Below are 24617 nucleotides of genomic sequence, written 5' to 3'. Positions count from 1 at the left end.
CAAACACAAGTCACGCAATAACAGGCTGAGGAGCTAGACAGATTTTATATATGCTCATATACAGCATTGCTATCACTCGGGCTACGGAGACTTTAGGGCCAAAAGTGCCTTGCACTGTGTCCACATGACAACATGCTCCTATTTATATTTTTCCAGGTGACCCAGTATGTTTTCTTTAACAGGAGTTCCATGCTTATTACTGCTGACACAAGATCTATACAATTTTTGTTTGTCGCAATGGGGGTAAACCCAAAGTGTTACTCATGTTAACATGGAGACTACAGCTCCAAGACCAGGCCAAGACACTACTGCTGGTCAGTGCCCACTGAAAAGAGTAATGGGATATTGTGTTTTTTACCCGAACACCAGTGGGAGTGTGGTTCTGAAAATCTGGGTCCGTGTAATCGTTCTGGACTCGAGAACTAAAACTTCGTCGAAACATGACGAATTTGGTATCAAAAGACCGAGAATGACGAGTACATCAAGTACATATATTTTCAGCACATTCGAGTGACGATTTCACCCTGAAATCGTCATTTGCGTTCTAAACCCTTGGCTTCCATTTATGTGTTGCCCTTTACATAGGCCTTAATCCAGCTGAATTCGATTCCACAAGGACACATTCTCCTTAATCGACTTTTCCATGACCTATACAAGTTGGAACCATTGCCCCAGGCCGAACTCGTTAAGTCAGTTCCCCTCCCAGTGGCCGAGCAAGATAGCATCTAGGCTCAACAAACCATAAAACCATTTCAGCGCGCACACCTGCCATATCTCGCTCACATCTATCTCCACTCTTTTGCTTCACTTACTTTATGGTGGGGAGGTGCCCGTTTTTATTAGGGGTCCAGTGATATCTGATGAAATGTTGGGCCTTGCCAAATGATTTGTTGTAGGCAGCACGAAGTGAAATATGGACATGTCATCATGACTCTGCTTTTTCTTTGTATTAGAAATATGTTAACGATTTACTTTACAACCAAGAATGTTTTGCCTGAAGCCTAAAATTGTGTATAAGAAGAGAAGCCTGACTTTGTAAAAGCGAGCAGTCTCCTGAGAATATACTTCCATATGTTGTACTTCTAGGACACTTGTTACCTTGGTTGCAGCCAATAAACTAATCTTTGACTTCACCTAGAAGACTCTGAGTTTCTGTGGTCTGGATCAGGAAGAACCCGAGGTCTCTGGGTGTGTATTCCCTGATACCGCTGGGTTACCGGTTCTGTGCCGGTTCTTAAAAACCCAGTACCTCAGCTGGCGCCCAACGTTTGGGGCGATTCCAGTGGTACCAGTCAGCCTGAAGATCGTGAGGAGCTTAGTGTGAAAATTCCGGAGGACGGCCAACCACCTCATCGACCCCTGCATGTCGACGTGGTCCGAAGGTCTTTGCTGCGAGGTTCCCCGCTTCCCGACGGCTACAAGGACTGCTGCCCTGGCTATCGCCCTGATTTGGACCCTTGAAGTTTGGTAGAGCGAAACACTAAGACGAGTCTTCTGGTGAAGTCATCGATATTTCAGTTAAGTATAAGTGGAGCGTCTCCCAGTCCTTAGTTGGTCTTAGTTTTGGTATCTTTGGGATACAAAGTTTTGTGTTGGTACTTGCAAGCACCAAAACCGAAGGACTCGTGTATTCACGAGAAATATCGTAATCGATAATCCTTTGAAGTTTGCAACTAGACTAGAGAGCGAAGATGCCTAGTCTTAGACTTGGAAATTTGTTTTGTCTTGGTGGTAATAATAGGGACTCCCGATTGGAGGACTCATGTCCGGTTCCTCCAGCTGGAACTCCGACTTACGAACTATATGTGAAACATGGGGTAGGCCCCATCACCTACAACGAAGTATGGATTAAATACACCAGGAAAGATGGTGTTCTAAAATGGCCCCAATACGGTAGCTTTGATTCTGAAATCTTAGACAACCTTGAAGTTAAACTATTTAAAAAGAAAGCCCGGCCGGCGATGTTTGACTCTTTCCGCTTATGGCGTAAAGAAGCCAAACAAAAAGAAATTAAATTAGCTAAAAAAAATAAGAGAGAAGGGGGACTTTCAGTAATGCAAGCTGCTGTGCAGTTTAAAGACAATGAAGAAGAGCAGATGAATGAGCAGTTGCACAGGCAACGTAAAATGGCAATTGATAAATGCTATCCAGTTTTGCCGTCTCTTCAGCAAGAGGCAGCAAAAGAGCGCGGAAAAGACCCATTAATGTCGCATTTACTAAATTCGCCACCCCCCTATGCGCAAAATGCCACGGCACCCCCGCAACCTTTAGTTGCGCAAACTACGCCTCCTGTTCTTCCACAGCACTATCCAGCTGTTCTCCAGCTGACTCCTGTCCCTATGGTGCAGCCCGCTCCAGGCCCACCAACCACACTTGCTTCACCTGTGTTTTCTACGATTTCGCCTAATGTACCTTTTTACTTCTCCTAATGCTCCCTCTACGATTTTGCCTAGTGCCCCTTCTATTTCCCCTGATACCTCTTCTGCTATCTCTGCCCCGGCTTTATCTCACCCCGTTTTTCCATCCGTTCTTCCTTCAGTTTCACCTTCCATTCGGCAGAAAATGGCCAGCACTGTTACTAACCTTCTTTTACCTCTTTTCGGGTCGCCTACTACGACCCCTAACTTGGGAAGAAGACAGTTGCGAAGTCGACTGCCTGATTATCAAGAGAGAGATTCACTGAATAGTTTAGCACGGAAATGGGTCTTGGACACTGTAAAATATGATGTACAGTCTGTCATGGAAGTTTTTCATCAATGGGAAGCAGCGACACAGAGATATGTTTTCGAACAAATGTGAGTTTTTCTTTGCGAGGATTTAGAAGACAATGATCTGGAATACATCCCGCAAGAGATGTGTCGTGTACGGTTTAAGTTCGGAGAGGGTATGATTGTAGGTCCAGATGTGGAAAAAGCAGTTGAAATGTTGTTATCATATCGGAGTAAGGGAAGCAGTTCTGGGTCACCATCTGAATCTAGTACATCTAGTAGGAAAAAGGCGCGACAATACCCTATGAGAGAAGTTCCCCCACAATGGAGAGAGGGTGACACGACTGCTGTCCCACCTATCCTGCCACACTTTCAGAGTGTATGGGTACATGTCCCATGGAAGCGAGCTGAAGTTTTAGCACTTAAACAAACGTTACCTGATCCGCGTAAAAATCCTGCAGGGTATTACAAAGAGTTGTCGCAAACTGCTGGGTCATGTATAATGAATTTAGCCGACATCGATATGTTATTTGGAAATGTTGTTCCACAGCCTTTATGGGGTAAAATTCGTCATATAGATCATGACCAGGAATTAGGTGACACATGGGCTAATATTACTGCTGTAGATGCCCGACAAGGTGGTGGTGCCAAGCCTGAGCCATTGATAGCAGAACTCCCTGGTAAAATAGTAGATTACATGAAAACGATAATGCCTGCAATACGCGTAAATTGGGATAAGTTGTCTGCATGCAAGCAGAAGAAAGAAGAAACAGTCTCAGACTTCTTCACCAGATTTGAAGAAACATTCGTTGACCACAGCGGTCAAGATATGACCACAGAAGGTGGTCAGAGATTGTTTGTCGATAAATTCGTGCACAATCTGCTTCCAGAATTGTGTAAAAAATTAAAGGATTCAGAAAGTTCTTGGGCAGTCTCATCTTCAGCCCAGATATTGGCTACTACAATATTACGAGAATAGGGACAAAGATGAGAAAGATAGAGTAGGAAAGAAAACTAGAGAACTAAAAACGAAGGTCTTGCTACAGCAAGCCTATCCGCCACGTGGTGGTGGTAATCAAAATAATAATGGTCAGAATCACTACCAAAATACCTTTCAGCAGCCTCAACAGTATCAGAGGAACTCGCAAAGAGTCGAGTATACTCAACCCCGTGTACCTGTAGGCCCCAACCAGTGTTTATATTGCAAACAAGAGGGTCATTTCAAGTATAATTGTCCTATTCTATTACAACGTGCAAATGGAGTTTCTGGTGTGAAGGGTCGTGGCAGTCAGCAAGCACCTAGAGGTAGAGGGCGTGGAAACGCCCCTCAGAACACACGTCCCCTTCCGCCACAAAACTCTATGAACAGGTTTGATCAGCAAAATAACGTATCTGACAGGACAGCTCAATATTACGTTGATGATTACTATACCGAAGATGAGTATTTGGAGAATAATGATTGCTAGGACAGCCATAGGCAATGAGAGGGAGTTGTTTCAGTTCCAGTAGATCAGAGTGGACCTTACGTTGAGGTGATTACATCAGGTGTGTCAGAGCCTTTTCTGTTGGATACTGGTGCTACAAAGAGTTCGATTATGCACTCCAAGCTCCCTGGCGCACCTTTGTCTGGCGAAATGAATGTCTCTGTAGGTTTTTCTGGCGCCCCAGTTAGAAATCCGATTTCTGACCCTTTGTCCCTTTCTATTGGTCCCTGCGAATTAGAAGCACCCCTCATTCTGACAACAGGTTGTGGTGAAAATTTGCTAGGATTGGATTTGTTAAAAAGATTGTATGCGACTTTGTACTGTTCTCCTTCAGGAGTACAACTTACTTTAGGTAAGAAAGTAGTTTCTCCCATGTATTTGTCGAGAGATGCACTTCCAGCAGAATTGTCATTTCTCCCGGATATTCTTTGGGCCACTGGTCCTAATGATGTAGGTCTTTTAGAAATTCCACCATATGTTGTAACATTGAAAGCCAACGTCAACATGCCACGAATTCCCCAATACAAAATATCCAATGAGGGTGAACAAGCTTTGCTAGCGATTGTTTACGAATTGATTGAAAATGACGTGATTGAAGAAACACGAGGCAACGTTTGCAATAGTCCTGTTCTGCCTGTTTTAAAACGAACTGACCCTTCTCAGCCACCTGTGTACAGATTCGTGATTGATCTTCGAGAAGTGAATAAGATAGTTGTGCCACAATTCCCAGTTGTCCCCGACATTACCACATTATTGACTATGATTCCAGCTTCTGCTTCGTGGTTTTCGATGATTGACCTAAAGAATGCTTTCTTCAGCATCCCAATTGCTGAGGAGAGCAGGGATATTTTTTCCTTCAGTTTAGGAGGTCGCAGCTTCCGCTTTAAACGCGCTCCTCAAGGCTACTGTGAAAGCCCATCAATATACAGTCAAGCTCTGAAAACACAGCTTGACACGATTGTTTTACCTAAAGGGGCTACTCTTGTACAATATGTGGATGATTTGCTCATTGCTGCAGACACTGAGAACATTTGTAAAAAGGCCACGTTGACATTATTGCGTCATCTGTGTGATCTGCATCACAAGGTGTCACTTTCCAAGCTTCAATATTGCCGACAAGAAGTGACCTACTTAGGTCACCTCTTATCGAAGGAGGGAAGGAAACTGACCCCAGAAAGAATTTAGGCAATAGCGAAATTGAGTGTGCCAAGAACACAGAGAGAAGTGCGTGCTTTCTTGGGCATTACATCGTACTATAGACAGTGGATTCCAAATTTTTCGTTATTGGCCAAACCCTTGGTGGCATTAACGTGTAAAAATACACCCAATCCTATTCCTTGGTCTGAAGAGTGTCAGAAAAGTTTTCTCGAATTACGCACATCATTATGTTCGGCTCCTGTGTTAGGTACCCCCAACTACAGTAAGCCTTTCACATTGTACGTCCACGAGAAGGAGGGCTGTGCATTGTCTGTGTTGACTCAGTTATTTGGCGGTAGGCAGCGCCCATGCGCCTATTTTTCGTCAACTTTGGATTTGGTAGCTAAAGCATTGCCAAGTTGTTTAAGAGCCACAGCAGCAGCAGCTGTTTCTATTCGACAGTCTGCTGGTCTAGTAATGAATAATACACTAATCGTGATGGTCCCACATGCAGTAGACACATTGTTAAATAGAACCAAGACACAGCACTTAACTAGTGCTCGACTGTCCAGTTACGAATTGACACTGCTAGCGAGTCATGTGCACATAAAAAGGTGCAGTACCTTGAATCTAGCTACGTTGTTACCAATTGCAGAGGAATCAGATGCTTTAGAACAGCACAATTGTTTTCTCGCAACAGAGGAAGAAACAAAAGGGAGAGTAGATTTATTTGGCACTCCTCTTGCTGAATGTGATGGTACATTATGGGTGGATGGTTCATGCTTCAAGCTCCCAAATGGTAACGTGACTGCAGCATATGCTGTCACGACTTTGCACACAGTTGTTGAAACTGCACGAGTACCAAATGTTTCAGCTCAACCTGCAGAATTAGTTGCACTCACGAGAGCGTGTGTATTGTTGAAAGGAATGAAAGTGACTCTCTACACCGACAGCCAGTACGCGTTTGGAGTGGCTCACAGTTTTGGACGATTGTGGAGAGAACGTGGGTTCCTGACTTCGCACGGAGCTAAGATTCAGCATGGTCAGTTGGTGAATGAGCTTCTTGAATCACTGACCTTGCCCCTGCAAATGGCGATTGTGAAATGTAGTGCTCACAAGAAGGTGACTGATGATGTTGGTCGTGGGAATGCTTTTGCTGATGAGATCGCTAAAGAAACGGCAAAGAATGTGATGAGCCGAATGTATGTTGCAGGCCCTGAAAGATGGACTGGTGATGTTGGAATATGTGAGGACACGATAGAGAGTGTGAAGTCCATCCAAGCTGAGGCCACAGAGAAAGAGTTGAGCACGTGGAGAGAGAGTACAGGTAGAATGGATGCAAATGGTTGTTGGATTGAATTGACAGAGCATCAGAGATGGTTGCTACCCGATGCATATGTGCTTGCAGTGGTTACAATGGCTCATGGAATGGCTCATATCAGCGTGAAAGGGATTTGCGAGTTGTTGGCCCCAGTGTGGAAGAATTCAGGGATTCCCAAGTGTGCAGAGAATGTTGTCAAGAATTGCATGGTGTGTCTGCAACACAATCCTGGTAGGGGAACCCCAACTCCAGCTGGTCATTTTGCACCTCCTACGTATCCGTTCGAGGTTTTGCAGCTAGATTTCATACACATGGAGAGGTGCAACAACTTAAAATACGTACTCGTTGTTGTTTGTGCCTTCTCAAGATGGGTAGAAGCCTATCCTCTAAAAGACAATACTGCCTTGTCCACAGCAAAAGCCCTTGTGAAAGAGTACTTCCCCAGGTTTGGAATGCCTAGAATGGTCTGGTCTGACAACGGAAGTGAATTTGTGGGTCGTGTGATGAAAAGAGTGTGTGAAGGGCTAGGCATTAGGCAGAAGTTCCACGCTGCAAATCACCCCCAATCAGCTGGATTAGTAGAATGTTACAATGGCACTTTAAAACTTAAATTGGCCAAAATCCAAGCGAGCACAGGTCTTAAATGGCCTGACGCTCTACCCTTAGCACTCCTATCCACCAGAATGACTGTGCATTCGCGAGTGAAACTCAGCCCTTACGAAATTGTCTTTGGCCGGCCAGCCAACATATGGGGAGTGCCTAGGCCCACGAAGTTCAGCGAGCTAGAACACCCTATTTTGCTTGATTACCTGTATGAATTGACGGCTAAATTGCGTGTTTTGCATCAACAGGTCCACAACACCCTGCCTCCGGTCTCTGGGACTCCAGGCCATTCCATTGTCCCTGGCTCCTGGATCCTCGTGAAAAACTTCCAGAGAACAAAGAACGACCAGCCCAGGTGGACCGGGCCACATCTCGTCCTTCTTTCCACAAGGTCAGCCGTTCGAGTGGAGGGGAAGGCCAACTGGATCCACGGGGTCCACTGCAAAAGAATCCCTTCACCTCCGCCACATGACCAGTGGGTCCAGAAGGGTGTCACTGACTCAGAGCTTACAACTGTGCCACGTGTCATACCTTTCAGCGATGACCATGTAAAAGAAACTAACCCTGAATGTGAAAGCGAGAACATTTTTCAAGAGACTGTGCCACCATCAGAACGATTGAACTTTTTGGAGCCTGAACTCCTGTTTCAGGACCAGACAGTACCAGGAAAAAGACGCTACAATCTAAGACCGAGAAAAACGAACTAATAAAAGTGATTCCTTTTTATGATTTGAGACCAAGACCTATCGACAAATAAATATATCTTTTTCCTCCCAGGTACTCTTTTTGAAAGTACAGCTCCCCATTTAGGAAACGTGCTTATTTTTGTTTTTCGAACCGCCATCCGGGTTCCGCTGCTAGGGCCGCGGTTGATTAAAGTCTTTTGGGTGCAGCTGACGACATTAGGTCGGTAGTTCTGGTTAGTCCAAGGGAGTTGCCCTAGACTGACGGAAGCATCCTTTAGCAGAGGCAACCTCCCACCGCGGGCAGCACTTTAGAGAGGATGGAGTTTCCTGATGTAGAGAGACCTGCCAAACAAATGAACTTTAAGCAGAGACTGTGTAACACGATGACAAGGAAAAGTTTTATAATATTGTGTATTCTTATGCTATCCAGCGTAATGATCTTTTTGATAAGTTATGTTTTATTCTCCTTCCATGTAACATTTGCGCCCACTGCATCACCCATACCTCCTCCTACTGTTTCCTCTCATTTCTTCCACCCTCTGCCTGACCACGAATCAAATAGGAGATTAGAGTTCGTTAATAACTCCTTTGTTCAGTTATTACACCAACACCAACTTGTAATGAACACAACTAACTGTTGGGTGTGCGGTCTCATGCCTCACACAACGGATAAAGGTATCCCCTATTTGGTCCTGCCATTTAGTCACAATGGTTCAGTATGGGCATATAGGACAATGTTCATATATGCACGAGAAGTCCAACCCCTACGTTCTGTAAAAGACAACCTCAAGACTAGCGCCCTAGTCAAAGGTATAGTTGACATGATCAAGGAAGTAACTTCTTATGAAGATACTCCGGATGATGAGATACTTGCATATGTAGGTTGGAACGTGACCGGATATGGCACTACTTTAAGTGAGAAACAGCAAGCCAAAAGATCGTTCCCTATCTGGATCGTACCCCATCAGGGTCACCTGTGTCTGCAAGGTGTTGGCAAGAATCCCAGAGCTCAGCTAGGGAAGAGTATCTGTACAGAAACGTATGTTTTTGGATCTCAGACTTCCCCTGCGTTTTTAGCCGCTAAGGGTACTTATTTCATCTGCCACGATAGAGCCTATACATGGCTGCCCCCTGACTTCTCGGGCTCATGTTTTGTTTCATTCCTGTTACCTCCCACCTACACAGCAGCGGCGGATTACCACCGGACAATGGTAGTTAGAGGTGTCTTGAGTAAAGAAGACATTGCAGGTCAAGAATTTGGGGACTTTGCAAAGGGTTTTCTGCAGTTCTGGGGATCCATGGCTAACAGCAGAAACATAAGGCAATTAACAAGGGTAGTTGAGTCCACCGTGACTGAAACTGCTGGTGCCCTTAGTAACTTAACCGCTGAGCTCCAGTCGGATCGACTTATGACCCTTCAGAACCGGGTCGCTTTGGATGTTATACTTGCAGACCGAGGTGGAGTATGCAAATTGATCCAGTCTAGTTGTTGCATTTTCATCCCAGATAATGCTCCAACAGTGTACAGGGCCATCTCCAAACTACATAAGATCTCCGAATCTATTCATGTGGATAAAGGAGATTGGTCGTTAATGGGATGGTTCTGGGAACTGATATCTGCCTGGGGATGGAAAATTCTAATGGTCATTGGGATGGTCTTAGCCATTCTTTTCCTGTTCTGTCTGTGCATACAGTGTGCTCCTGCAATATGTGGCCTCTGTGTTACATCATGTGTAAGGAAGCCTGTGTCAAAAGATGAACTAAGTACTAGAATGATGTTACAGCAACATCTCAATGACTTTAGGAATATAGACCTGGACTCAGACTAACATGAGGATAGATTAATTGCCTATGTAAGGGCAAAAGGAGGGATTGTGGTTCTGAAAATCTGGGTCCGTGTAATCGTTCTGGACTCGAGAACTAAAACTTCGTCGAAACATGACGAATTTGGTATCAAAAGACCGAGAATGACGAGTACATCATGTACATATATTTTCAGCACATTCGAGTGACGATTTCACCCCGAAATCGTCATTTGCGTTCTAAACCCTTGGCTTCCATTTATGTGTTGCCCTTTACATAGGCCTTAATCCAGCTGAATTCGATTCCACAAGGACACATTCTCCTTAATCGACTTTTCCATGACCTATACAAGTTGGAACCATTGCCCCAGGCCGAACTCGTTAAGTCAGTTCCCCTCCCAGTGGCCGAGCAAGATAGCATCTAGGCTCAACAAACCATAAAACCATTTCAGCACGCACACCTGCCATATCTCGCTCACATCTATCTCCACTCTTTTGCTTCACTTACTTTATGGTGGGGAGGTGCCCGTTTTTATTAGGGGTCCAGTGATATCTGATGAAATGTTGGGCCTTGCCAAATGATTTGTTGTAGGCAGCACGAAGTGAAATATGGACATGTCATCATGACTCTGCTTTTTCTTTGTATTAGAAATATGTTAACGATTTACTTTACAACCAAGAATGTTTTGCCTGAAGCCTAAAATTGTGTATAAGAAGAGAAGCCTGACTTTGTAAAAGCGAGCAGTCTCCTGAGAATATACTTCCATATGTTGTACTTCTAGGACACTTGTTACCTTGGTTGCAGCCAATAAACTAATCTTTGACTTCACCTAGAAGACTCTGAGTTTCTGTGGTCTGGATCAGGAAGAACCCGAGGTCTCTGGGTGTGTATTCCGCTGGGTTACCGGTTCTGTGCCGGTTCTTAAAAACCCAGTACACCTCAGGAGAGAGCCTACTTGTTCTCCCTGGTGAATTCGTTAAGTACATCATGACAGAGCTCTTTCCCCTATTTTGGTTTGTGGGGTGTCCAAGTGTGCTATGGTACAGGAGAGATGGGATGCTTATGTTGGGGCGCCTCTCCAAGCATGTGGTCCATACTGCTGTAAGGTGATCCACAGAGTTCAGTGTTATTCCTGCTGCCTCCCTCCCTTTCTCTCTTCATGCCTACACTGCTGACTCCGGATTCTCCCTTCATGTAGAAGTAATAAAAAACCCAAGTGCAACTGTGTAGGTTTAATTACCTCTGTGCTCCCTGGACCTGGATCAAGCAAGCTTCAGTAGATCGGCTGATGAACAGATAAAAGCAATACCTGAACAAAGACTGCATCCAAGGACATGGCCCAAAAACATGCGCATCTGAAAAAGATGAAATGTTTGCACATTTCTGACATAATCGGTTCTGTTTCGCGGGGAAAGCAAAATCAAAAGAATATCACTTGAGTTACCAGGGATAGTATGGAAGCCAATGCACACCCAAGAGTGACAGTTGCCGTAAACTGGTTGACAGGGAGATCTGGCACACCTGAAAGGAAAATACCTATTGTCATGACTAGCTCACCCAAAACATTTGAGGCCAGCTTTGGATTCGAGTGGTTGACTGGTCTAAGTCTTATTATCACTGTAATAAGGACTGTTTTGTGTTCCCCATTCACTTAATTAAGCTCTTCATACCTTGGCCATGCTCACGCATCTTCCCAATTTCAGATTTCACTCAAAGAACTGTCTATGTGATGTCAATAACACCAAGCTTACCACATCCTTATCGTATCTTAAATGTCATCTCTAATTTAAATACGTTGAGGCACTGAAGAAGATTTTATCTAGTTGAAAGATAATCTGACCTTCCATGTGTACCATGATTTCTGGTGGTTAATCAGCAAATGGCAGCACCTCTTGAGTTGAGTGGCTCCCTGGCTTCAGTGAGCTCATATATCAGCAAGGATCAGAAATGATTGCTCATATTTTTACAGGGGGCCAATATAAGGTTGCTACATATTCATTCCTCTCAATTTAGAACTCTGGGTCTGGATGATTCAATGTCTACAGCTGCCCTATCTTGCTTCCTCTTTTTCAAAGTAGTGCTACCTGGCAAATCATCGCCAGAGTTCCACCAACTTTCGTGGCCTGCATGCACAGGAACCACATCAGTCCAGCGCTGTTTCAGATTTATCCACTGAGATTAATTTAAGATGCAGGCCTTTTTTGGTCTATGCAGTGAGGCAAGACCCAATTTCTGCAAGAGTCACCAGTTACCCCCATCGTCCCAAGTATTATCGTCATCTGCAGCCTGAATAAGCTGGTGCTACTGATACCATGTGTGTGACCCTTCACTGAGATTTTCTACAAACAATGAATGTCAGATAAAAGTGTACAGGGGTAACTGTAGAAAAGCACATAGGGCACTCCTCTCCCCATTAGTGAATGTCTGGATGTCCATTGTTCAATATTAAGTGGCTGCAAGGTCTGCAGCAGTGCTGCCCATTCAGCACTCAAGTCTGGGCATACCTCAAATATGAGCATGCCCATGCATAGGCTTCAATGTTGTGGTGTGATTGTTGTGACTCATGGCCTTGTAGTCCTGACCTCCAGAGTGTCTCCCCCATCTGCCACATCTTGCCCTGGCCTTATACGGAGCAGAATATGCCACAGTAAACTGTTTATATGTGGCAAAGGCAGCCTTTCTTTGTCCGTTCCTGAGAGGTCCCCGGACTATGAAGCTTAGATTTTAGTGGGAGACACTTGCGAACCTGCTCTTTAACACCTGTATTTTGCAGGCAACCCTAATTATTGGATAAGAGATGGCTAGGATGGAAACGATGTCGCAGACAGGAGCAATGGAGAGGACACCCACACAGTCGTGCATCCTGGATACTCCAATTGCTGGGTGCTTACACATACGTTTTGTGGCAAGTATAATCAACATATATTACAGTTCGAAAGAATTTCCACTCTGACTACATCTTAGGATTTGTAGCCTGACATACTATCTGATTTAATGAAAAAGATTGCCAAAGAAAAAGTCCCCTCTCACCAACCTCATCAAATCCAAAGTGTTTAGGTTTTATAGTAGTAAGGGCTTTATTACCACAAAACAAAAACGAGTCAAATTTATCTTTAAAGAAATTGACTTTTGGGCAGAAACCTGCTGGTGGATTCACCACAAATTCTTTACATTCCACCACATATCCTTATGTAGTCACACAAAAAAAATGCTCCATTACAATACGGTGATGATAAAGGCATTCATGGAGTATGCCTGTGGTGAATGCAACACAGGCAATACAAGCAGTGAAAACATTACCAGGGTTCAAACAAAGAACATCAAGAAGGAAAACAAAAGAACAGAGACATTCTCATACTATGTTGGTATCAAGGATCTGGAACTCCACTTTGAATTGCTTAGGACCTGTCTTGGCATGTCTTTATATGGAACACTAATTTGCTGATGCATTTGGCAATTGACTAAGCTATTTGTCCATTTAAGACTGATACAATTAATACCACTGCTGTAAGATTATGATATTTACAGAGATACTGAAATGGAAAACCGTGGCAGCAATATAAATAAAAGCATGATTTAAAATAATTCAAAGTAATGCTCATTGTACTAGGCAAATGAACAAGGTGGGAACAAAAAAAAGAATCATGCTCGCCTACGAAGTGCTACTGTGTTTGGTTCTACAACAGTCATGAAAGTTTCTTGTAAAGTAGATAAAAAAGTCAATATCCCAGTTGAAATATTTACCAGATACCTAAGGAAAGAAACGACAAAACAACACAAATACTCACTTGATTTTTTGACCAATAAATTTACTGTATGGGATAGCAAAAGCATAACAATTAGGGCTGGTTGCAGTCAAGGAATAAAGAAAAATAATCAACTTACCTTTTTATTATAAGGATTACTAATCACAAGATGCGTGTCATCTGAGCCTGATAAAATATACTCTCCCGTGTCATTCCAAGATATAGAATTTACCTGTGTACAACACAAAGTATTTGTAAACAAAATAAAGAGCATTCATTGTTTAAACTGCAAAGTATGACAGAATGGTAAAGTATATATCCAGTCCATAAATGTAGACTGGTTTTGTGAGAAATACGGTTACTGGTTGAGGAAGGGTGAACCCCCACTCAAGCAGCAACCACAATCCTGGTCAGGACGAGGCACAAGCAAACCCCAAACTAACCTTTGCTCAACACTCAGGTAGCTTGGCCCAGAGAAGTCAGGCTCAACTTAGAGGCAATGTGTAAAGTATTTATGCAGCATTTCAAGCAGTAATAATGGGAAATGAATATGCTACTTACCAGTATGCATCTGTTCTTGGCATGTAGGGCTGCTAACATTCATATCTTAGCATTAGATCGCCGCCTAGTGTTGGGCTCGGATGATTGCACATTGTTGTCCTGGAAGAGTCTTCGAAGTATCCTGAGATAGGTGGCTCCTCCCCTGGACTACAGTGCGCATGGGCATCGGCTCCATCCCCAGATTGTTTTTCGCCATTGTGGCAGGAGATGGAGTGAAAGTGTAAAGGATGTCCATGCTAATGAATAAATACAATAGTATATCTGCAGCTGCGACAGGCACCGGGGAGGAGGGCGGGCGATATGAATGTTAGCAGCCCTACATGCCAAGAACAGATGCATACTGGTAAGTAGCATATTCAGTTCGAGGCATGTGGGCTGCTAAATTCATATCTTAGCATAGAATACATAGCAGTCCCTCCATCAGCGGCGGTTGCCCGTGCCAGCTGCAGAAACCTGAAAAAGTGTCTTGAGAACAGCCTGTCCTACAGCTGCTTGCTGCTTGGAATGCACATCAACACAGTAGTGTTTTGTGAAGGTATGTGGTGTGACCCACGTGGCTGCTCTGCAAATATCCTCTAAAGGAATGTTCCCTAGGAAAGCCATGGATGCCCCCAGTTTGCGTGTGGAGTGCGCTCTGGGGGGTATTGTTAAAGTGCGCTTGGCTTTCTGATAACATATCTGGATGCACTTAACAATCCACCTGGCTATCCCTGCTTTAGAAATTGGGTTGCCTTTGTGTTGTGGTGCGAAGGCAACAAAGAGTTGTTTTGTCTTTCTAAAGGGTTGTGTTCTGTCTATGTAGTACATCAACGCCCTCCGTACATCTAAGGTATGAAGCATTCTTTCCGCCACCGTTTGCGGGTTTTGAAAGAATGCTGGTAAGTCGATAGTCTGGTTAAGATGAAACTGTGACACCACCTTAGGAAGGAATTTAGGGTTAGTGCGTAGCACTACCCTATTTGGGTGAATTTGAATGAACGGCTCTTGTATGGTGAGCGCTTGCAGCTCACTGACACGCCTCAGAGACGTAATAGCTATCAGAAAGGCCACTTTCCACGTAAGGAATTGGAGCTCACACGAGTGCAGTGGCTCAAATGGCGGCCCCATCAGTCTGGTGAGAACGACGTTGAGGTTCCACACCGGAGCTGACGGTGTTCTTGGGGGAATGACTCTCTTCAGACCTTCAAGGAAGGCTTTAATGGCGGGCACTCTGAAGACAGAGAGGTGCTGCCTGTTCTGAAGATAAGCCGCTATGGCTGAGAGATGTATCCTAATGGAAGTGTACGCCAGATTGCACTTGTAGAGATGTAACAGATAGCAGATGATGTTGGGAATAGATGCATCTAGTGGGTTGACGTCATTGGACGTACAGTAGATGACAAAACGCTTCCACTTAGCAGCATAGCATGCTCTAGTAGTTGGTTTCCTCGCCTCCTTGATGATACTCATGCATTCTGGAGGTAGGTTAAGGTATCCAAACTCTAGGACTTCAGGAGCCAGATCGCCAGGTTGAGCTGTCGTGGATCTGGATGCTGAATGTCTCCATGGTTCTGCGTCAAAAGACTGGGCGTGAGGCGCAGTCTTTGATGCGGCACCACTGAGAGTTCGAGGAACGTGGTGTACCAAGCTTGTCGTGCCCACGTTGGAGCAACCAGGACGAGAGTCATGGAGTGCTGCCTTAGCTTTCTTGCGACCAGCGGTATTAGAGGGGCTGGCGGAAAAGCGTATGCAAATTTGCCTGACCAGTTCATCCATATCGCATTCCCCTGCGACTGTGGGTGAGGGAACCTGGCGGCAAAGAGTCGGCATTTTGCGTTCTCCTTTGTTGCGAACAGGTCTATCTCCGGATGACCCCACTGCTGGAAGAACGGGTGGAGAACAGAAGGGTGTATCTCCCACTCGTGCATCTGATGGCTGTATCTGCTGAGCAGATCCGCCATCTGATTGTCCTTGCCCGGGAGGTGTTCTGCCATGAGGAAAATGTTCCTCTGAATGGCCCACTTCCACATGCTCTGAGCCAGATGAGACAGCTGTGGCGAGTGGGTGCCCCCCTGTTTCTGAATGTAGTACATCGCGGTCATGTTGTCCGTCCGGACTAGCACGACCTTGTTGCTCAGATGTACAATGAAGGACTTGAGCGCCATGAAGATTGCCATCAGTTCCAGATAGTTGATGTGCATCTTCTGTTGCTGCGTCGTCCATAGTCCCTGCACTGTGTAAGTGAGCACATGAGCTCCCCATCCCTGGAGAGACGCGTCCGTTGTCAGGATAATCTGCGGCACAGGCTCCTGGAACAGTCGGCCCTTGCAAAGGTTGTGTGGAGTCCACCAATGCAGAGAGTCGTATGCCCGACTGGTAACCAACACTAGGTCTGTCAATTGCCCACGAGCCTGTGTCCACTGATTCGCTAAGCACTCCTGGAGCGGGCGCATATGTAACCGTGCGTGAGGGACTATGAAGATGCAGGAGGCCATCATGCCAATCAACTGCATGAACACTCTCGCTGGCAGGGAGTGTCTTGGTCGGAATCGTTGGATCAGTGACTGAATGCTGTCGATTCTGACTTGGTTTGGCTGAGCCATGGCTGTCAGGGTGTTGATCGTAGCACCCAGGAACTGCCGGACATGTGCCGGCTGAAGATGCGATTTTGGGTAATTTAGGGAGAAACCCAGATCGTGAAGAAGGTGAATTGTAGTCGACATGTCTGCGGCGCACTGTTGCTCTGACTTGGCTTGTACGAGCCAGTCGTCTAGGTAGGGGTAGACATGGATATTCTGCCTCCTGAGGTGCGCCGCCACTGTCGCTAGACACTTGGTGAACACCCTCGGGGCCGTAGTGACTCCGAAGGGTAGGACTTTGAACTGGTAGTGCCTGCCTTGAATAGTGAACCTTAGGTATTTCCTGTGTGACGGGTGTAGTGGAATGTGGAAATAAGCATCCTTGAGATCTAAGGTCGCTAAGAAGTCTCCCTGGTTTAGCAAGGGAAGAATCTGCTGCAGTGTAAGCATATGGAAATGCTCTGACAGTATGTACAGGTTGAGGGGACGTAGATCGAGAATGGGCCTGAGAGAACCGTCCTTCTTTGGAATAAGGAAGTACAGGGAATATACCCCTGTGCCTTCCTCCCCCACCGGCACGAGCTCGATTGCGCCTTTTTGCAGCATCGCCACCACTTCCTGCTGCAATAAGTGCAAGTGCTCTGCGGACATAGGCCTTTGCCTCGGTGGGATGTTGGGTGGAGTGGATTTCAGTTCTAGGCAATAACCATACTGGATTAGTTGTCGCACCCACCTGTCTGTGGTGATGTTTCTCCAGACGGGCAGGAACTGCTGCAGTCTCCCCCCGACAGGTGTTAGGTGGTCGGGGGGCAGTGACAGAAAGTCACTGTTTGCTTGGAGTAGAGGTGCGGGAGCTGTTGTTTCCTCTGCCGCGACCTCTGTTGCTGTTATTCCTATAACCTCCCTTGTTCTGTTTAGTGAACGAGGATTGCGCCCCACCTTTGGAGAACTGGGATTGTTGACCCATCTGTCCTCTGGTGACTCCACGTGCACCTGAGCGACGAAAATTGCTGCCACGAAACTGTTGGGACTGCAGGGCCCCCATAGACTTAGCAGTTTCCGTGTCCTTCTTTATTTTCTCTAGGGTGGTGTCAACATCCGGACCAAACAGACTATCAGGATTGACTGGCTGATTCAGAATTGTTGTTTGAATATCCTGCTTAAACCCTGAGATGCGGAGCCAGGCTTGTCTTCTCAGCATAACGCTAGTGTTGATAGCCCTAGCAGCTGTGTCCGCAGCGTCAAGTGCACACTTGATGGCTGCGTTTGATATTAGCTTTCCTTCCTCAATAAGCATTTTGGTGCCTTCTTGGAACTGTGGGGGCAGGTGTTGTATAACCTGTTCTAGGGTGTCGTAGTGCGCCCTATCATAACGCGCCAGGAGCGCCTGTGTATTTGCGATGCGCCAAAAGTTTGCCGCCTGTGCAGCCACTCTTTTGCCTCCTGCCTCAAGCACTTTGGACTCCTTATCCGGGGGAGGAGCTTCACCCGTTGTCTGGGAGTTGGCACGTTTCCTGGCATTGGCAACCACAAGAGAGTCCAGTGGCAATTGACCCCGGATGTAGACGGGGTCCGCAGGTGCAGGCCTGTACTTCTTTTCAATGCGAGGGTTGACCACTCTCGCCCTCGTAGGCTCCTTAAAAATGTCCCCAGCATGTTTGAGAACACCTTTCAGCATAGGAAGTGTCTTTACTGTCCTCTCAGATATGGCAAAGGTGTCAAAAAGGAAGTCTTCCTCGACCGGGTCGGCATGCATGTCCACATCATGATTGGCCGCCGCCCGTTCAATTAGTGCATGAAATCCTGCTGAGTCCTCAGTCGGGGATGCACGTGCATTAAAGGTCTGCGGGTCTTGGCCCACACCTTGGGTGTTCTGGTCACCAGTGTCGTCGTAAGAATCTGGTTGTACATCAGGTTCATCGATAGGGAAATTGTACTGTTCATCCTCATCATATTCCTCACCCACAGAGTGTTCTGGGGAGGGAGTAGGGCTCCGTCTTGGAGGAGGCTGAATCGGTTCCGTGAGGCCTGAGGCGTCAAGGGGCACCCTCTTCTTTTTCAACGGGATGACGTAGGGGTCCACCGGCTCCGAAGTGATCTTCCGTTTATAGAGTGTCAGCTTGCCGGTGGCAGCATCAATGAAATGCTCTGAATCGTCTTCCGATTCGAGTACACGACGTGGAAGAGGGTCAGGCAGCGAGGAACCCTGTTTCGGAGCCGATTTCGTCGAAAACGCTTTCGGCGCCTCCTTAGGTGGCAAGAGAAAGAGGAGTTTCCCAGAAGGCTTAGCCGGAGCGTCCTTCTGCGGCTGCGGTGATGGCATCGGAGCCGATGGAGCAAAGGCTTTTTCCCTGATTCTCTGCAGTGACTCCGCAATGGGGGACGGTACACTGCCAGAGGGTTTCGTCGCCGACAAGGATGCTTTGAGCGGTCCCTCGGATCCGACGTCCTCGCGGGCCTTGTGCGTTTTGGGCGCGGAAACCGTCTTCGGCACCCCCGAATCTTGAGGCCGGGGCGCAGACTTCTTGTGCGTAGCCTCTTTGGAGCCGACCTTGGCGGGCTTGGACGGCGCCGGAGCCGCTGATCCGTGCCGACCATCTTTCTTGGGGGCCCCTTCCTCGGGCGTCGGTTTCGATTTCGGAGCATCGGAATCGACAGACGTCCTCGGCTTCTGCGGACCGGAGGTCGACGGAGCCGACGGGGTGACGGGCACCGACTTCTTCACAGGCACGGCAGCCATCTTAGGGACACTCGAGTCCTTTGGTTTCAGTTTCGATTTCGGGTCGGCCATTTTAGGTGTTGACGACCCCGACGGTTTCAGTTTCGGTTTCGAAACATCGTGCCCAGCAAGTGAGTCCGTAGCCGGGCCCGAAGGCGGGGCTGTGGCTTGCGGCAACGGGTCCTGGGTAAGGCCGACAGGCGATCCCGTGTCCCGGTCGGTATCCTCGTAACCTTCGGGGCAGAGCTCGTCCGCAGAGCTATCCGCCGCGGCCCCATAAATCTCATCGTCGTCTCCTACCTCTTCGACGTATTCGAGGACCTGACCCGCGACTCCGTCGTCGTCTCCCGGATCCGCCTCGACCTCCGTCTGTGATGGGGAGATTTGTAGAAGGTGACCCTGGACCTCTTCTTCCTGGTCGCCGAAGATGTTCTCCGGATCTGGGGCCGCTTGCCCAGCTTCCAAGCGCACCGCGCGCCGAAGCTTGAGAGTTTTCTTGGAGCGGAACTGTGCACAGGCCTTGCACTTGCCGTCGTCGTGGTCCGGTGAAAGGCACTTGTTACACACGGGGTGTAGATCGATGTGTGGGTACTTGGACCCACAGAGCGGGCAGTACTTGAACGGGCTCCGCTCCATGTCCGTAAAGGCTTGCTGTCGTGTCGCGATGAGAAGGCCTCAAAGTTTAGAAAGCGAAGAAAACTCCGCGTAATCCGGCTTCAAGAGACGGAAGACTCGAGACCGAGCGCAGACAATACCGACGCAAGAAAATCGAGGCCTTTTGGCCGGTAAAAGATAGTTTCACTTGGTTCCGACAGTAAGACGTCGAGACCACATCCGAACCCAATGGCGGAAAAAAACAATCTGGGGATGGAGCCGATGCCCATGCGCACTGTAGTCCAGGGGAGGAGCCACCTATCTCAGGATACTTCGAAGACTCTTCCAGGACAACAATGTGCAATCATCCGAGCCCAACACTAGGCGGCGATCTAATGCTAAGATATGAATTTAGCAGCCCACATGCCTCGAACACAGAACATGTGAAACATTCCCACACCAATTTAGAAAAATAGAGAATCATTTTTAATACTTAAATAACGAACAAAATAACAAAAATCCAATCAGCAGAACAGGATATATGCAGTTTTAAAGATGTGAGTAAAAACATAGCAAAAAAGCCCTAAGTATCAGTCACTGCTATATGGTTGTGATAGATAGGGAGAGAGTCACAAGTTCAGGCCGACTGGGTTGGAGCGCAGGTCAGATACCGGGACCATGCTAGTCCCACTGAAAAGTTACCAACTCAGTTCAGAGCAAGGAGTCCCGTTCTCAGTGGAGGGGACCGCAAGGAGCAGGGAAGCGTTCCAGACTATCTTCGTTGCAGCGCAAAGAGCAGCCTGGGATCATCGGTGGTCACTGTTGTAGTGCGAAGATCCTGTTGTTATCGCCAACCTTTGGGCCAGATCTTCAAGGTAGCGCTCCCTGCGAGTGGTTAATGCTGTAGCGCAAAGAGTCAAGTTGATGGAACTTTGTGTTGGGGAGCATTGCAAGCAAGCACGATTTTGACATCAAAAGGCCCGTTCATGGTCGTAAAGAGCCTACAAACTTGAATTTAGTTTCACTGTGGCCACACCAAGCATCCAGGAACTGAGGGACACCACTTGAGGGTGAGGGGCTTACTCCAGCTGGGTCTGGGGACTAGTACAGGTGGTTGGAAGCCGGTTATGTCCCTGTGGCTCTAAACACACACCCAGCAGACTAGCTCTGGGAGTCACTCTGAGAGTCCTAGTTCAGGTGCAGGTCCAATCCCTCTAAGTCAGGGAGGAGGACAGCAATCTAGCAAGGTAGCAGTACCGCAAGGCAATAGTCTACCAAGCCAATAGTCCAGCAAAGTGGCGGTCCTTTCAGCAGCACAGCAGTCCTTCTTCCTGGTAGAATGCAGAGTCTTCACAGGTCCAGAAGTGTACTAAACAGTTTGTGTCTGAGGTCCAATATTTATACCAAGTGCCTCCTTCGAAATGGGAGAAGATTCTAGAGGTTTCTCTTTGAAGTGCACAGGTTTCCTGCCTCCCTTGCCATTTGTGTGGAGGCAGGACACAGCCTATTCAAGTGTAAGTAGGGCTGTGCCCCGCTCTGCCCTCTCACCCTGCCAGTGATGGCTCATCCAGGTACACCTAAGATCTCTATGGTGTGTGGTTGTCAAGGCGGAATACACAGACCCCCAATTGCCAACTACACCCTGGCAAGGGACCCAGTGACAGGTTGCAAGCACTAAATGGCTAGGGCAGGAAAATGCCAAGTTTCTAAAAGTGCCATTTTCAAGATTGTAATTTAAAATCAGACTTTACCATAAGAGAGGAGTTTTCATTACAATTCCTAAGAAACCCAATATAAACTGGTTACCTGTTCCAATTCAGAAGTTACCACTTATTAAACATAATAAGATGACTGCAATGTTATCCTATGGGAGAGGTAGGCCTTGCAGTAGTGAAACACAAATGTAAGAGTTTATTATTAAAACCTAAAAATACATGTCCCACTTTTTAAATACTTTGCACCCTGCCCTCTGTACTGTCCAGGGCTACCCTACATGCCTTACATGTATTAAGAAGGAATGTTTGGGCCAAACAAAAGGTTTATTTTGCCAGGTTGAAATGGCAGTTTAAAACTGCACACACAGGCTGCAATTGCATGCTGAAGACATGTTTAAAGGTCTACAGGAGGGCACAGAACTGCAGGCAATGCATGTCGCTGTGAGTGTTAACAGGTGTGTGTGAAGGGTACAGCACTGGGCACAGCTGCTGGACCACCTCCAGATGGAGACTTCACTGGTGGTTGATCAGATGAACCTGACTGAGGTGTTGCCCTGGAATTCAGATGGCTAGCTACCAGCCAAGCTCCATGCTGATCTGCTCAAGTCTAGAGTCACAGCATAACCCAGACATAGAAGCTGAAACCCTGCTCATCCCTGCTTGTTCACATACCACATTGCAAATGATTTGTTTGTCATGCTCACGATGGATGGGAAGGTAGCAACACGGCAAGCACCAACCGAATCCCTCCTCAGTTTGAGCAGGCTGTTGTGCACAATCTGCTCTTCTGAAATTCATAGGCCTTTAATCTCCAGCTACACCAGATTAGTGTCCCACCCTAGAATGAAAGCATATGTTACCACTGTGGCTACAGGTGCCAGTGATTGGAATGAAATCCCTGCTGCAAGGTTCTTCTGAACTCTCCACCCAACCAGATCTACTGAAGTATCCAAAGAGAGTGCAATGGTATCTGACAGATCTCCACTGTGCTGGAACCACTGCCTGTGGAGGCACCACTGAAGCTCCTTCATCAGCCAGCATACAAACCAGCCTGGGAGCATGCAAGAAGCCAGTATACCTAGCAGGTATAAGACCATCAGAACTGAAGGCCTATCCCATTTCAGAATCATCAAAATCTGGATAAGGATGAGTAAAGATTCGAAGTGATGTAACCAGCATTGTCTCAATGAACAGGAGGTAGTGAGCAGGTTCCAATCAAGATTTGGGGACGTTTATAGAAACGCCCAGATGGAACAGCAAGGATGCTGTCAACTGCACGTGGCGAAACACCTGCTACATTTGTGACGAGTCAAGGTGCTGATGTCAAAGAGTTGGAATATGAACTGGCAGTGAGTGGACCCTACCACAAAACTTCAGTTCCTCCTGTGCGACTGCAGGATTGGTACATAGAAATCGAGGGACACCATCCAGGCTCCTGCTTACAGCACAGGAAAGGGCTGACACAGAGACAGCATCTTGAATTTCTCCTTGTGGAGGAAGAGATTCATTATCTAGAGGTCTAGGATCAGACCGACCATCAAGTATTATGAGTAGCACCCCTGCCACATTTCCTGCTCTGGCACCAACTTTGCTGCTCTTTTCTGCAGCAGGGCTACCACATCCAGTTGCAAAATATAGAGATGCTGTTCAAACAGGAACGTGTAGGTGTGAACTGTGGAGTGACCTGCTGGAAGGGTAAGGCATACGTCCTTTCTAAAATCAGAAGGACTCGCTAGACCAAAGCTATGGCCTTCCAGGCCTGTGGAAAGGAGGCTCCCTTCCTCCCACAGGCCTCAAGTGCTCAGACAGGAACGAACTAGAGATACTTCGGGGTGGGTTGGGGGAGCAGAAGGCCTGTTGGATGGAGAAGGCTCTGTCTTTTCCACTGCCCCGATACTTCATAAGCAGCTGGTTCTGGGATTGCTGCTGGGATTGGGGGATGACACTGGCAAAGGTTAAACCTGCATCAGAAACCCCAAAATTCCTGAAACGGTCTATAATCCTTTTGGGAGAAGTTGCAGTCACAAGGAGTGTGCCACTGCTGTACTGTTCTCAAAACACTCCAGGGTAGAATCATCCTTCTACCCAAAATGTGTGGAGCTTTCAAAGTATATGCCATGAAGGTGGTCTGGACATCCGAAGAGAAATAAGGTGTCTTAAGTCAGGGATCGACATGGAGTCTACCTTATCCAGACCTGTTTGAATAATCTGCCTGGATGTTGCCTTGCCATCCCGGACTATCTCGGAAAAATCCCCTTGTAGAATTTCAGGCGGTTTCAGGACAACTAGGTTCACCATATCCCACAGCACATGTGTATTTAGTGCCAAGGTCCCCGCCGAAAAGATCTTCTTGCCTACAGCTTTTTAGATTACAGGTCTACTGGGACTGCACGAAAAGCTCCAGGGGCAAACTTCGAAGAGCAGGAAGCCTGGACTACTATACTCTCAGGTGAGAGGTGAACTGAAAGAAAATTTGGGTCACCTGGCGAGGGCCTAGAACACCTAGCTAATGTCCTGTTTACTGCCAATGAATACTAGGATGACTTGTCCAGGAACTGAAGCATCGGGACATCCTCACTTGTTGACATAATGATAGGGAAGCAGTCAAGGCATGTAAATAATTGAACCGTGTCCGCCCAAAGGGGTGGTTCAATTGTGAGTCCGTTCATTAAAAGGAAAGGAACTATTGAGAAAGGGGTATGAAACAGGGCCTGACAAAACAGGAAAATAGCAACTAGATTTTAATGCATTACAAGTATAATTAGGTGTGACTGAGTATATCACTCAATGGTAAAGTCACAAGGATGTAGTAAGGGGCAACTAATTAGGATACCAAAAAGAAGAAGAAGAAGAAGAAAACAATAGAGAGGGTCAGAGACTGATATGGCACAATGATATGATCATGTGACCATTTAAGGCTCACAGTGTAACAAAGATACCAAAAATATGTGGGGGGAAATTACATTGAAAACAGTTGGAAAT

At 46.7% G+C, this 24617-nt stretch overlaps 1 protein-coding gene across 4 annotated transcripts in view; it reads right to left on the bottom strand.

Annotated features, from left to right (window-relative positions):
- Positions 1–24617, bottom strand: part of DCAF6 (DDB1 and CUL4 associated factor 6) — a 592636-nt gene that overhangs the window by 460041 nt on the left and 107978 nt on the right. For all 4 annotated transcript variants that reach the window (XM_078658334.1, XM_078658333.1, XM_078658331.1 and 1 more), the window contains exon 3: positions 13628–13720. In XM_078658334.1, the coding sequence (XP_078514460.1) occupies positions 13628–13720 (93 nt within the window). The remainder of the gene's footprint in view (positions 1–13627; positions 13721–24617) is intronic.

Source organism: Lissotriton helveticus, chromosome 8 (genome assembly GCF_964261635.1).
Source record: "Lissotriton helveticus chromosome 8, aLisHel1.1, whole genome shotgun sequence".
Taxonomy (NCBI): Eukaryota; Metazoa; Chordata; class Amphibia; order Caudata; family Salamandridae; genus Lissotriton; species Lissotriton helveticus.
The sequence above is the reverse complement of the archived record's forward strand: the minus strand, read 5'-3'. Positions and strand labels throughout refer to the sequence as shown.